The sequence below is a fragment of the Arachis hypogaea genome, chromosome 13, assembly GCF_003086295.3.
Source record: "Arachis hypogaea cultivar Tifrunner chromosome 13, arahy.Tifrunner.gnm2.J5K5, whole genome shotgun sequence".
Taxonomy (NCBI): domain Eukaryota; kingdom Viridiplantae; phylum Streptophyta; class Magnoliopsida; order Fabales; family Fabaceae; genus Arachis; species Arachis hypogaea.
The window spans coordinates 71,619,395-71,635,279 of NC_092048.1; the positions used below are offsets into that span (position 1 = coordinate 71,619,395).

At 37.8% G+C, this 15,885-nt stretch overlaps 1 protein-coding gene across 1 annotated transcript; it reads left to right on the top strand.

Annotated features, from left to right (window-relative positions):
• The first annotated feature begins 7,973 nt into the window (after positions 1-7,973).
• LOC112732287 (ornithine decarboxylase) lies at positions 7,974-9,469 on the top strand. The gene has a single exon (XM_025780956.3). It carries the CDS (start codon positions 8,055-8,057, stop codon positions 9,324-9,326), a length of 1,272 nt encoding a protein of 423 aa, XP_025636741.1. The 5' UTR covers positions 7,974-8,054; the 3' UTR covers positions 9,327-9,469.
• The last annotated feature ends 6,416 nt before the right edge of the window (positions 9,470-15,885 follow it).

The window sequence follows — 15,885 nt, forward strand, 5'->3', positions numbered from 1 at the left end:
TCAGAATGGACCATCCTGGATATATTCTATGATGGTTTATCTGAGCTATCAAAGATGTCACTGGACACTTCTGCAGGTGGATCCATTCACCTAAAGAAAACGCCTGTAGAAGCTCAAGAACTCATTGACATGGTTGCTAATAACCAGTTCATGTACACTTCTGAAAGGAATCCTGTGAACAATGGGACGCCTATAAAGAAGGGAGTTCTTGAAGTTGATACTCTGAATGCCATATTGGCTCAAAATAAAATATTGACTCAGCAAGTCAATATGATCTCTCAGAGTCTGCATGGAATGCAAGCTGCATCCAACAGTACTCAAGAGGCTTCTTATGAAGAAGAAGCTTATGATCCTGAGAACCCTGCAATAGCAGAGGTGAATTACTTAGGTGAACCTTATGGAAACACCTATAACTCATCATGGAGAAATCATCCAAATTTCTCATGGAAGGATCAAAAGTCTCAACAAGGCTTTAATAATGGTGGAAGAAACAGGTTTAGCAATAGCAAGCCTTTTCCATCATCCACTCAGCAACAGACAGAGAACTCTAAACAAAATGCTTCTAATTTAGCAAATCTAGTCTCTGATCTATCCAAGGCCACTGTGAGCTTCATGAATGAAACAAGGTCTTCCATTAGAAATTTGGAAGCACAAGTGGGCCAGCTGAGTAAAAGGATCACTGAAATCCCTCCTAGTACTCTCCCAAGCAATACAGAAGAGAATCCAAAAGGAGAGTGCAAGGCCATTAACATAAGCAAAATGGCCGAACCCAATGAGGGAGAGGAGGACGTGAATCCCAAGGAGGAAGACCTCCTGGGACGTCCAGTGATCAATAAGGAGCTTCCCTCTGAGGAACCAAAGGACTCTGAGGCTCATCTAGAGACCATAGAGATTCTATTGAACCTCCTTATGCCCTTCATGAGCTCTGATGAGTATTCCTCTTCTGAAGAGAATGAGGATGTTACTGAAGAGCAAACTGCCAAGTCTCTTGGTGCAATCATGAAGCTGAATGCCAAATTATTTGGCATTGATACTTGGGAAGTTGAACCTCCCTTGTTCATCAATGAACTAAGTGATCTGGATCAACTGACATTGCCTCAGAAGAGACAGGATCCTGGAAAGTTCATAACACCCTGTACCATGGGCACCATGATCTTTAAGGCCCTGTGTGACCTTGGTTCAGGGATAAACTTCATGCCCCTCTCTGTAATAGAGAAACTGGGAATCTATAGGGTGCAAGCTGCTAGAATCTCATTAGAGATGGCAGACAACTCAAGAAAACAGGCTTATGGACAAGTAGAGGATATGCTAGTAAAGGTTGAGGGCCTTTACATCCCTACTGATTTCATAGTCCTGAATATTGGAAAGGAAGAGGATGAATCCATCATCCTAGGAAGACCTTTCCTAGCCACAACAAGAGCTGTGATTGATGTTGACAGAGGTGAAATAGTCCTTCAATGGAATGAGGACTCCCTTGTGTTTAAAACTCAAGGATCTCCCTCTGCAACCATGGAGAGGAAGCAGAAAAAGCTTCTCTCAAAGCAGAGTCAACCAGAGCCCCCACAGTCAAACTCTAAGTTTGGTGTTGGGAGGCCACAACCAAACTCTAAGTTTGGTGTTGAACTCCCATATCCAAACTTTAAGTTTGGTGTTGGAGAGTCTCAACAAAGCTCTGCACATCTGTGAGGCTCCATGAGAGCCCACTGTCAAGCTATTGACATTAAAGAAGCGCTTGTTGGGAGGCAACCCAATTTTTATTTATCTAACTATTTTTTTCTCAGTTATATGTCTTTGTAGGTTCATGATCATGTGGAGTCACAAAATAAATATAAAAATTGAAAACGGAATAAAAAATAGCAGAAGAAAAATCACACCCTGGAGGAGCATCTGTCTGGCGTTCAGCGCCAGAACAGAGCATGGTTCTGGCGCTGAACGCCCAAAATGGGCAGCTTTTGGGCGCTGAACGCCAGAAATGGCACACAAATGGGCGTTGAACGCCCAAAATGGCCACCAACCTGGCGCTGAACGCCCAGAGTTGGGTACAAAGGCATTTTTACATGCCTAATGGGTGCAGGGATGTAAATCCTTGAACACTCAGGATCTGTGGACCCCACAGGATCCCCACAGGATCCCCACCAACCTCCACTCACTTCTTCTCACCACTCTCTTTCACACAACCCCATAAACACTCTTCCCCAAAAACCCTTCACCAATCACCTCAAACACTCTTCCCCATCACCTCTTCACCACTCACATCCATCCACTCTCCCCCAAAAACCTACCTCATAAACTCCACCTACCTTCAAAATTCAAAACCAATTCCCCACCCAAACCCACCCATATGGCCGAACCTTAACCCCCCTCCCTTCCCTATATAAAGCCCTCTATTCTTCATCAAATTCACACAACACACCCCTCTACACCCTTCTTGGCCGAAACCACATCTCCCTCTCCCTCTCCATATTTCTTCTTCTTCTTCTTCTATTCTTTTGTTTATTGCTCGAGGGCGAGCAATATTCTAAGTTTGGTATGGTAAAAGCATAAGCTTTTTGTTTTTCCATTACCATTGATGGCATCTAAGACCGGAGAATCCTCTAGAAGAGGGAAAGGGAAGATAAAAGCTTTCACATCCGAGTCATGGGAGATGGAAAGGTTCATCTCCAAAGCCCATCAAGACCACTTCTATGATGTTGTGGCCAAGAAAAAGGTGATCCCCGAGGTCCCTTTCAAACTCAAAAGAAATGAGTATCCGGAGATCCGACATGAAATTCAAAGAAGAGGTTGGGAAGTTCTAACAAATCCCATCCAACAAGTCGGCATCCTAATGGTTCAAGAGTTCTATGCTAATGCATGGATCACCAAGAACCATGATCAAAGTAAGAACCCGGATCCAAAGAACTATGTTACAATGGTTCGGGGAAAATACTTAGATTTTAGTCCGGAAAATGTGAGGTTGGTGTTTAACTTGCCCATGATGCAAGGAGATGAACGCCCCTACACTAGAAGGGTCAACTTTAATCAAAGGTTGGACCAAGTCCTTATGGACATATGCGTGGAAGGAGCTCAATGAAAGATTGACTCCAAAGGCAAGCCGGTTCAACTAAGAAGATTGGACCTCAAGCCTGTAGCTAGAGGATGGTTAGAGTTCATTCAATGCTCAATCATTCCCACTAGCAACCGGTCTGAAGTTACTATAGACCGGGCCATCATGATCCATAGCATCATGATTGGAGAAGAGGTGGAAGTTCATGAGATTATATCTCAAGAACTCTACAAGGTGGCTGACAAGTCCTCCACTATGGCAAGGTTAGCCTTTCCTCACCTCATTTGCCACCTATGCAATTCGGCTGGGATTGACATAGAGGGAGATATCCTCATTAAAGAGGACAAGCCCATCACTAAGAAAAAGATGGAGCAAGCAAGAGAGCCCAATCATGGAGCTCAAGAGGCGCAAGAAGCTCATTTCCATGAGATCCCGGAGATGCCTCAAATGCACTTTCCTCCACAAAATTATTGGGAGCAAATCAACACCTCCCTAGGAGAATTGAGTTCCAATATCGGACAACTAAGGGTGGAACATCAAGAGCACTCCATCATGCTTCATGAAATAAGAGAAGATCAAAAAGCAATGAGGGAGGAGCAACAAAGACAAGGAAGAGACATAGAAGAGCTCAAGGACATCATTGGTTCCTCAAGAAGGAAACGCCACCATCACTAAGGTGGATTCATTCCTTGTTCTTAATTCTTCTGTTTTTCGTTTTCTATGTTATGTGCTTATCTATGTTTGTGTCTTCATTACATGATCATTAGTAGTTAGTAACTTTGTCTTAAAGTTATGAATGTCCTATGAATCCATCACCTCTCTTAAATGAAAAATGTTTTAATTCAAAAGAACAAGAAGTACATGAGTTTTGAATTTATCCTTGAACTTAGTTTAACTATATTGATGTGGTGACAATGCTTCTTGTTTTCTGAATGTATGCTTGAACAGTGCATATGTCTTTTGAAGTTGTTGTTTAAGAATGTTAAATATGTTGGCTCTTGAAAGAATGATGACTAGGAGACATGTTATTTGATAATCTGAAAAGTCATAAAAATGATTCTTGAAGCAAGAAAAAGCAGCAAAGAACAAAGCTTGCAGAAAAAAAAAAAAAAGAAAAAAAGGGGCGAAAAAATAGGAAAAAAAAATAGAAAGAAAAATAAAAAGCAAGCAGAAAAAGCCAATAACCCTTAAAACCAAAAGGCAAGGGCAAATAAAAAGGACTCCAAGGCTTTGAGCATCAGTGGATAGGAGGGCCTAAAGGAATAAAAACCTAGTCTAAGCGGCTAAACCAAGCTGTCCCTAACCATGTGCTTGTGGCGTGTAGGTGTCAAGTGAAAACTTGAGACTGAGCGGTTAAAGTCAAGGTCCAAAGCAAAAAAAGAGTGTGCTTAAGAACCCTGGACACCTCTAATTGGGGACTTTAGCAAAGCTGAGTCACAATCTGAAAAGGTTCACCCAATTATGTGTCTGTGGCATTTATGTATCCGGTGGTAATACTGGAAAACAAAGTGCTTAGGGCCACGGCCAAGACTCATAAAGAAGCTGTGTTCAAGAATCATCATACTGAACTAGGAGAGTCAATAACACTATTCGAAATCTGAAGTTCCTATAGATGCCAATCATTCTGAACCTCAATGGATAAAGTGAGATGCCAAAACTATTCAAGAGGCAAAAAGCTATAAGTCCCGCTCATATGATTGGAGCTATGTTTCATTGATAGTTTGGAATTTATAGTATATTCTCTTCTTTTTATCCTATTTGATTTTCAGTTGCTTGGGGACAAGCAACAATTTAAGTTTGGTGTTGTGATGAGCGGATAATTTATACGCTTTTTGGCATTGTTTTTAGTATGTTTTTAGTAGGATCTAGTTACTTTTAGGGATGTTTTCATTAGTTTTTATGTTAAATTCACATTTCTGGACTTTACTATGAGTTTGTGTATTTTTCTGTGATTTCAGGTATTTTCTGGCTGAAATTGAGGGACTTGAGCAGAAATCAGATTCAGAGGTTGAAGAAGGACTGCTGATGTTGTTGGATTCTGACCTTCCTGCACTCAAAGTGGATTTTCTGGAGCTACAGAACTCGAAATGGCGTGCTTCCAATTGCGTTGGAAAGTAGACATCCAGGGCTTTCCAGAAATATATAATAGTTCATACTTTGGCCAAGAATAGACGACGTAAACTGGCGTTCAACGCCAGCTTTCTATCCAAATCTGGCGTCCAGCGCCAGAAAATGAGCCAAAACCAGAGTTGAACGCCCAAACTGGCACAAAAACTGGCGTTCAACTCCAATAAGGACCTCTACACGTGCAACACTCAAGCCCAGCCCAAGCACACACCAAGTGGGCCCCGGAAGTGGATTTATGCATCAATTACTTACTCATGTAAACTCTAGTGACTAGTTTATTATAAATAGGACCTTTTACTATTGTATTAGACATCTTTGGTCTCAGTTTTAATCCATTATTCATCTTAGGAGACTATTGATCACGCTTTAGGGGGCTGGCCATCTCGGCCATGCCTGGACCTTTCACTTATGTATTTTCAACGGTAGAGTTTCTACACTCCATAGATTAAGGTGTGGAGCTCTGCTGTTCCTCAAAGATTAATGCAAAGTACTACTGTTTTCTATTCAATTCATCTTATTTCGCTTCTAAGATATCCATTCGCACCCAAGAACGTGATGAAGGTGATGATTATGTGTGACGCTCATCACCATTCTCCCCTATGAACACGTGCCTGACAAACACTTCCGTTCTACATGAAATAAGCTAGAATGAATATCTCTTAGATCTCCTAACCAGAATCTTTGTGGCGTAAGCTAGAATGATGGCGGCATTCAAGAGAATCCGGAAAGTCTAAACCTTGTCTGTGGTATTCCGAGTAGGATTCAATGATTGAATGACTGTGACGAGCTTCAAACTCGCGAGTGCTGGGCGTTAGTGACAGACGCAAAAGGAGGGTGAATCCTATTCCAGCATGATCGGGAACCGACAGATGAATAGCCGTGCCGTGACAGGGTGCGTGAGCATATTATTCACTGAGAGGAGGGGATGTAGCCACTGACAACGGTGATGCCCTTGCATAAAGCCAGCCATGGAAAGGAGTAAGACTGATTGGATGAAGATAGCAGGAAAGCAGAGGTTCAGAGGAACGAAAGCATATCCATACGCTTATCTGAAACTCTCACCAATGATTTACATAAGTATCTCTATCCCTATTCTATTATTTAGTATTCGAAAATATCATTATCAATTTATATCTGCCTAACTGAGATTTGCAAGGTGACCATAGCTTGCTTCATACCGACAATCTCCGTGGGATTCGACCCTTACTCACGTAAGGTATTACTTGGACGACCCAGTGCACTTGCTGGTTAGTTGTATCAAAGTTGTGAACCATGGTATTGGCACCATGTTCTTGGCGCCATTGCCAGGGAAAGAAAGAGCCATGAATTTTACATAATCAAAGTGTAATCACGATTGCGCGTACCAAGTTGCTCACGTTGCCAGGGATTGTTTGAGCCTGGACATCACAATTTCGTGCACCAGTACCACCCCCCATTGCTCCAAGTCAGACAATCTGGCCACCGTTCTGACCCGCAGGTCTCCAATCCATCTCACTACCCGTACCGGAGTCATCCAGTACAGTTAACTAGAAGAGGGGTTGCTTTGCACTGTTTTCCTAAACCAAAACAAACATGTAGTGCTACTGTTATTAAAAGAAGAATACGAAAAAATTTTCAAAAGAAAAAAAAAAGGATTTTTTAAATAAAGATATTTTTCGAAAAAATAAATACAAAAATGAATAAGAGGGAAGAAATGATAAGAATAGTGGCATTTTGTTAAAGAAGATATCAGAAAAATGGGTTGAGCATAATAAGAACAGAGATGTACAAATAATAAATTCAAGTAAACAGTAGAAAAATCAACTAAAGAAAAATAGCTATGGAATGAAAATATAGTAAAGATTTTGGAAAATGCTACAACAATGAGGTGCAATTTTATTTTTTGTTTTTCCTTTTATATTTTGTTTATGTAGTTATTTTATGTTCAATCTCATAAATTTATGTTTCCAGTTTCATAAATTTCAATTTTTTTAGAATTTTGCAACTTTTTCTTTTATTTTTTTGTTTTTCCTATTTAGCAATAAACATAGAAACTTTGAAAGAAAATTTACAATTATTTACAAATTATAACATAAGATTTTTGTATCTTTCCCCCTCCTCCTCCTCTATTTCTCTTAGTTTCTTTTGTTTCTCTTTGTAAAAACAAAGAATAAAAGAGAAAAAACTAATAAAAATATAAAATAGAAAAGATGAAGAAAAAAAAGAAAATTAAATAAAGAAAAAGAAAGAAGAAGAAGCAATAGAAAAAAAAGTAGTAGCCAAAAGAAAAAAAATAATAAATGTTATAACAACAAAAGAAAAAGACGAAATGCATGACACTTTTGTTTAGGGAATGCTTTTTTGGACCAATGAACAACTAGACCATTTAGTTGGACTTTACCGTAAAAAATAATTTAAATGGTTTTTGGGATTTAAAAGCCCAACAATTATTGGCTAAAATAATGTTTCTTCCTAATTTATTTGTCCAAAAAGTCGTTTCTGTTTTGTATTTTCTTTAAGCCACGGGCACCTTTAGATACATGTTTAAAAAACAGAACCTTAGAGAAAGAAGTTCGCTTCCGCTGGTTACATCCATCAATATATTTGATTAATTCTTAAAATATTTGTGTTTACAAGGGGGATAATAATATGCTATATGAATATGCTAATTATTAATAAGAGGGTGATTATTAAACTACAAAATAATTAGCACTACTTTCTCGTGGTTCTGACGGAAGCATCACATGCACCTCCATTTAATTTTAGCCTATAGCTAGCTAGGCTCTAACTATGTATATAAATATGGCTAGATCATTATGTTCTTCAACGTCTCAAGTTAAATCGCACATATATTGTGGTCATTCTTTACAATATTAAGGGGTAAGGCTACAAAGGGAGGCTAAAAATGCCTACACTTGTTGCCCAGCCCTATTCTTTGAGCCTCAACCCCGTTCTTACTGCGTCAGGCGTTAAGGGCAAACCAGTAACTTCATTGTCCTCGGAAGGCGATGGAATCTTTGGTTACATTCAATCTGTGATTCATGACAAACAAGAAACGGAATCGCCGTTCATGGTTCTCGATTTAGGGGTAGTTATGGACCTCATGGACAAGTGGCACACGATGCTTCCAATGGTTCAACCGTTCTATGCGGTAAAGTGCAACCCTGACCCATCCTTGCTTGGATCATTAGCAGCGATGGGTTCGAGTTTCGATTGCGCCAGCAAATCAGAGATCGAAGCAGTTTTGTCCCTCGGCGTCTCGCCGAATTGCATCATCTACGCTAATCCATGCAAATCGGAGTCGCACATTAAGTACGCCGCTAGCGTCGGTGTCAACGTAACAACCTTTGATTCAGAATATGAGGTTGAAAAGATCCGAAAATGGCACCCTGAATGCGAGCTTCTCCTCCGCATAAAACCTCCAGAAGATGGTGGTGCGCGATGCGCATTAGGTCGCAAATATGGCGCACTACCGGAGGAAGTCCCGACGCTCCTCCAAACCGCAAACGATGCAGGCTTGAAGGTCATCGGAGTTTCCTTCCACATCGGTAGTGGAGACGCCGATTCGAGAGCCTACCACGGCGCCATCGCTGCCGCTAAAGGAGTTTTTGAAATGGCTTCTCAATTAGGCATGGCTAAAATGCACGTGCTGGATATCGGTGGCGGCTTCACGTCTGGCCCAGGGTTCGATGCAGCTGCAATGCACGTGAACAAAGCTCTTGAATCCAACTTTGGAAACGAAGAGGGCATAACGGTAATTGGAGAACCAGGCCGTTACTTTGCAGAAACGGCTTTTACGTTCGCGACAAAGGTCATTGGGAAGCGCGTGAGGGGAGAGTTGAGGGAGTATTGGATTAGCGATGGGATTTACGGGAGTTTTAACTGCATAATGTTTGACTTTGCAACCGTCACGTGCAGGCCTCTGGTCATGTGCGGTGAGAATATGGTTCCCATGTGCTTTAAAGACTCGAAAACATTCTCGTCTACTGTGTTTGGGCCCACATGTGATTCGCTTGATACGGTGCTGAGGAACACGCAGCTTCCTGAGCTGCATGCGAATGACTGGCTTGTGTTCCCTAACATGGGTGCTTATACCACCGCTGCAGGGAGCAATTTCAATGGGTTTAGTGCTTCAGCCATCACTACCTACCTTGTATATTCAACTCCTATAGCCTAGGGAAAAGACTTAGTTATGAGTTCTCATCCATCTGGCTTAGATTAACTTGATAGGCTACAACAAGATCTATATTTTGTACTTATTTTGAATTATACGTCTACATCAAAAGTAGTAGCGTGAGGTTCTCAATCTCAATTTGCATATCTCTGTGTGTGTGTGTGTTTTTTTTTTCTTTTTGTTTTTTTATCTTTCTTTTTAATTTGATGTCCAATGTTGTGAGTAAGAAATTAAAATTGATAATAGTACAACATTGCATTTTTTTTTTTTGGTGGCTTAAAACAAAATAAACAAAAACTAAGAAAGAAAAAAAAATAAGAAACTGTTTAAGAAAGGTAGTCCCGCTGAATACTACTCTCAAATTCCTTCCAAGACAATGGAAGCTCCACTTGGGGAGAAATAGTCCTCATTGCAGTCTTTGCCATGATGTCTCTTAAGAGCAACCGAAGATCAGCACGCCATTTCCAAAACATGATATCTCGGATTTTTAACACCAAAGGATCAATAAACCCAGAACAATCTTGTAAATTATTGACAATAGTAAAAGCCTCCACACAGTCTGTCTCACATATAATGTCTCTTTGTCCCGAGTCCCATGCTAAAAGAAAGCGTCTCCAAATAGCAAACAACTCTCCTTGCAAAATGCTACGACTCTCAATTGTTCCCAGACAGCCTCGTTGCCACCTTCCCTTCCAATCTCTGCTAACACAAGCAAAACCAACTCGAGCACCACTGCCAGGATAGCTAGCATCACAATTAATCTTAAAGGTACCCACTGAGGGGGGGATCCAAGAGCCATTAATGATTGAGGGGATAGATAGTTGTTGCAACTCAAAAATATTTCGAAGCTCCTTTTCTAAGGACAAAGCCATACCAATCACCTTGTCTGTAGTCCAATACTCGTGAGGATGAAAGATCTCGTTATTTCTCGAACACCAAATCCACCAGAGACCGGAAAAGAATCTAAAGGGGCGTTGTTTGCTATTATGTAAGAACCAACTCATCAAATCCACTACTTGATCAGAGATCCCTAAAGCTTGCCAAACAAGTTGGGCTTTTGGACAATCCCGAATACAATGTAAAATCGATTCCTGACTTGAGAAACATCGTGGACAGCTATCTGTGTGCGAAATGCCCCTCCTAAAACGAAATGCAGCAGTAGGAAGAGCCTCCCAAAGACATAGCCAGGCCAAAAATTTGTGCTTTTCCGGAACATGTTGACGCCAAAGCCAAAGCCAATTACCCCTATCCTCCCAACTAAACATCTTCTTACTGAGCCACAAATAACCACTATGAGCATCATAAACCTTTGAGGCCGCACCAGTCCAACACCAACCGACCTCTGAACCAGCTTGAACATCTGGGTTGTAAGAGTTAATGTTGCTCTGCAGAGACTGATTCAGAGGAGAATAGATATTCTCAAGGTTCCACTGTCCAGATGACCAAAGGTCAAAGATCCTGAGATCCGAATCAGAAATGTGAACATAATTCATCTCCTAACATAGTCGCCCCACTCTTCTCTATTTAGAAAACCAAAAGTTCTGTTCCAAATCCCCAATGCACCAACTAAAACCTTCCTTCAGGATATCCGAAGCTCGACATATACTCTTCCAAACATAAGATCCCCTTCCTCGAGACCGACTAAAACAATCATCCTTAGAGGAATGGTATTTCTCTGTCAACAGTTGAACCCATAGCTTGTCGGGATGGTGAAAAAGTTGCCAAACTATTTTTTCAAGAAGAGCAATATTGGCACAAAAAGGATCTCTAATTCCCAGACCTCCAAACTTCTTAGGAGTGACCAACACTTTCCAATTAACTAGATTCAGGCCTCTACCATCAGCTTGACCCGTCCATAGAAAGTTTCGCACCATGGATTCTATCTTATTAGTTACCCCTTTAGGGAAGAGAGATACTTGCATGCGATAAGTAGGAATCGCAGTCACTACTGAGTTGAGCAAACAGAGTCTGCCTGCCTTATTAAGCAATCTCCATTTTCAGCTGGCTAGCCTTTTCCGATTCTTGTCCAAAACATCGTTGAAAGTTGCGCGTGTCACCCGAGAGTGACTAAGGTTCACCCCTAAATACTTGCCCAAGTTCTGGACGAATCTGATGGAGGAGATCGACTCCAGTAAAAATCTCTTTTCTTGTTGCTGAAACATTCTTGGAGCATAGCACTTTAGATTTGTTAATGCATCTGAATGAATATCATTGTCAAATTTAATTTGAAAAAACATCACCATTCCTTACCAATGGCCAACAATAATTTTCGTCAAATTAAAGAATAAAATTTTATATAACATGAGATATCATGACAAATTTTTATTTATTAGTTTCAACTCGTTTTGTCTTGGCTTTGAGAAAGATAATATTTTATGATATGATATTGGCATGGTTGCAACTGGGGACGGATTTTCCTACCATTTGAAATTTTATTGAGTAGTATATAATAATAATATTTATTTGTTCCAACTAAATTATTAAATTTGACAATAATTTTTTATTCAACTTTCGACACTTGATATAGTTAATTTGAGAACTTATATTAGATGTCCATTATAATGATCAATTTTAAATTTAAATAAGATTGGTGTTCTTTTTTAGAAATCGACTCGAAAGAATATTATCTATCCATTTGTGTTTCTTCTTTTAAAATTATCTTTAATTTTTTCATAACAACTATACTAATTGAATGAACTTTTTCAATTATAAATATCATCAAGAGCTAATTGTATGAAAGTTGAGTTTCAAATAATTATTTAATGACATCTATTAAAAAAAAGACATTTTGATTATATTGTCAAAGTTTTAAAATATAAAATATAAAAAATTAAATTTTAAATTATATATTATTATTTAAATTATTATTTTAATACTTTAATTTGTAATTAGATATTTTAAAATCTAATCTTATTTTACAATAACAAAATATAATTATAACAATAATTATACTATGTATACATAAAATAATTACCTATACAAAATAAATCTTAAAATATAAAATTTACATTAAAAATAAGTTAAATAATATATATAATATATATAAATTTATAGTAGATAATTTAATAATTAATTTTTTATATAAACATAATATTTTTATTATAAAAATTATTATTATGTTATATATATTTCGTCCAGATTATCAAAATTTTTTGGTTCCGTATATCTTTTCTTTACTTTTTCTTTTCTTTTTGATTGTATATAGACCTAGTTTTTCAAATTTTAAGCTAAATTCCGTATTTTTTTTCTCTGATAAATACTTTAATGTGGTACTTGATAAAAACATTTTTAAGATGATAAGTTTTCATAGAATTTTTCAACTGGTATGCATTTATTTTGAATACCGTAAGTGATTGATAACTAGGATAGTGTCATCTAATTAAGGTGCACAAAAGATATTCCTCGTTGAAGTTAAAATGGCATAAAGTGTAGCAGGTCATAATAGTTTAGGACAGAAGCAATTAGAAGCTGATTCCGCAGCTTAACCAACTTGGGAAAATTATTTAGATTATTGTATACAGTTGGCATAAACTTAGTTAGTAAGTAATTTAATTAGTTAACTGCATCTTAGGTGAGAATATACCGCATATTTAAGTGGTGCGGAATTTATAACTCACAAATTAATTGGTAAGTGTATCGGGTCGTATCAAATAGTACTTCAAGTGAATGAGGGTCGATTCCACGAGAATTGAAGGATTAAGTAACAATGGTTAAGTAATTTGCTTAGTTAGACAAACAGAAAATGATGTTTTGAGAGTTTAAAAGCATTAACAGTACATTCAGAATATCAGAAAGCAAACAGTAAATTGGTGTGAATAATATGAGAGAAAACAGTTAAGATTTCAGAGATATTTATTTGTTGGATTAACTTTTCTTACCAACTATTTTAATCATGCAAGATTCAATTCATGGCAAACTATATATAAGTAAATCCTAATTTCTTAGACCTTTTTAGTCTCCTCTAACCTTCATCAACCGAATTCCTTGGTCACTTAATTTCGATTAGAGGGTTAAGTTCAATTCTAGTTTATATGCCACAGAAATGCTAGTTATCCAAATATAAGAGGATTATATGTCACGTATCCCGTTAAGTCTAGATAATTAGTGATTTAGGAGAAATGTTTTTCAACTGTTGTTCAAGCAAAGAACTTTTCCAAATTTTACAAGAACTCAATTAGAACAAGGGTCATACTTCCATTCCACCCAAATTCATAAGATAAAGAACAAAAATAATTCTTGAAATTGAAATCAATACATGAATTAAAATAGAACAATAATAGTATTAATCCATAGAATAAACAGAGCTCCTAACCTTAGCAGTGGAGGTTTAGTTGCTCATGGTTCAGAGAAAAAACTAGGATTTTGTAAAACTATAAAGTGCGGAATCAGGTCCGAGAGAAGAGACGAGCCCGAAGGGCTGATTCTTTTCCCTTTTATATCTAGTCCTAATTAATGTAACATATATTTTCTAAACTAAATAATATCTTTTCCTATTTATATATAAATTAAAGTTTTAATCAAAATCAAATAGGATCTTTGTTGCTTGCTTGATTGAGCGTGGGGACCATTGCTTCTCATTAGTGTGGCGCCTAACTTCACCAAAGTGAAGTTAGACTTGATCTTGGTAGCGAGCAATTGGGCGTGTTAATGATCACTGGTGCCTAACTTCAGAATTCTGAAGTTAGGCGCCACCTTGGCAGCAAGCACTTGGAGGCTTTCCTTTTGTCTTGGCACCTAACTTTGAGAATCCCAAGTTAGGCGCCAGTATGGCCAAATTGTTGGAGAAGAAGTGTATACTATTATGCATCGTTGGAAAGCTCTGAAAGTTAGCTTTCCAATGCCACTAGAATCACGTCAATTGGACTTTTGTAACTCAAGTTATTTTTGTTGGAGTGCAAGGAGGTTAGAATTGACAGCATCATTCACTTTCTTCTCTTTTTCTACAAAAACTCCATCAAATCCATCTGAATGCTACCTGAAATAAACAGAATTGCACACAACTCAAAGTATCATCCATAGTGTCTAAAAGATATTTAAATCTTGATTAAACTCAACAATTTGAATGTAAATTCACTAGAAAAAGATAGAAAAGATGCTCATGCATCACAACACCAAACTTGAATTGTTGCTTGTCCTCAAGCAACCAAAACTAATATAAACTTAGGATGTGAATTTGCATGAGGAGTACTTAATTGAGCTCTTGTCTGTCTCAAAGTTGGGTTTATAACACTGAAACTCCGAATAGTTTTGGCATCTCACAATCCTTTAAATCTGAGGATTGTCACTATCATTTGGAATTAGAATATGGATAATACTATGAATTCTCTGGCCTTTTTACTTCAGATTAATCCTTGAACACAACAATTTTCTTTCAGTTACTTTTCTTTGGTGCTTTGCACCTTGAGCCTAGCCGTGACTTTAAATGCTTTGTCTCAAGCATTACTTGATACAAAAACACCACAAGCACTTCATTGGGGAACTCTCTTTGAGTTCTAATTTTTCTTTCAATTACTCCCAAACAGTGGTGCTCAAAGCCTTTGGCATACTCTGTGTTTGCATTGGTAGTTGTTAGATTTTATATTTCTTGTTATTTTACCATGGTTTTATTTTATGCCTTCCAAGTGTTTGACAAAATACTTGGTTGAATTTTAGGGTAGAATTTTGAGCATTCTTGGCTTGGAAAGAGAAATTAGGTGCTCTTGAGTCATTAATACCCAATATATGTTGGTGATCTATAGTTGTTTGTTAATTGTTTCCATTGACTCTAATCTCTTGCTAATTTAATTAGTAAGTTGATTAGGATTTATGGATTGAGATTAACTAGTCTTATTTAACTTTCTCTCAATGTGAAGATAACATTATACCTTCTTACGATGTTGGAGATGACGAAATAGGATTAGCTCTTGATAACTATTGTATGATAATTAATTACTAGGATAGAAAGCCTTGATTCTCAATCCTTGCCATGAATGCCTCTTTTTAGTAATTGCTTTCCTTAGTTGTTTTCTTTATTTTATTGTCATTAAAATTTCTCGCTTCTTTATCAACCGAACCCGTGAAACTCATAACCAATAATTGAGCACTTGATTGTAATTTCTAGGGAGAACGACCCGGAACTAATACTCTCGGTTATTTTTATTGGGTTGAACTTGTGACAACCAAAATTAAACTTTGGTTGAAGGTTGTTTGTCGGTTTGGACTATACTTGCAACGGAATTATTTTGTGAAAATTCCCAACTGACGATAATCCTCCTTTCAGTCACATATACCTCATTATCGTTTAATTCATTCAAATTCAATCATCCTCCTTAATCAATGTCATTATCATCATCAATCCTTCGTTCGTTTAGTTAACACTTCACATTCATAATTCAACATGTCTTAAGCTTTTCCTCACCTCTAAGTACCCCCTTTTTGTAACTTAATCTCTTTTCTATACATAAAACTAATATTTAGGGTCTAAATAGGTAAAAGTAGAGGTTCAGAGGTTTGATATTAGATTTTCAACATAAAATTTACTTTGCTAAAACATAGGGGTCACGAGTACACATGGATTCGCGTA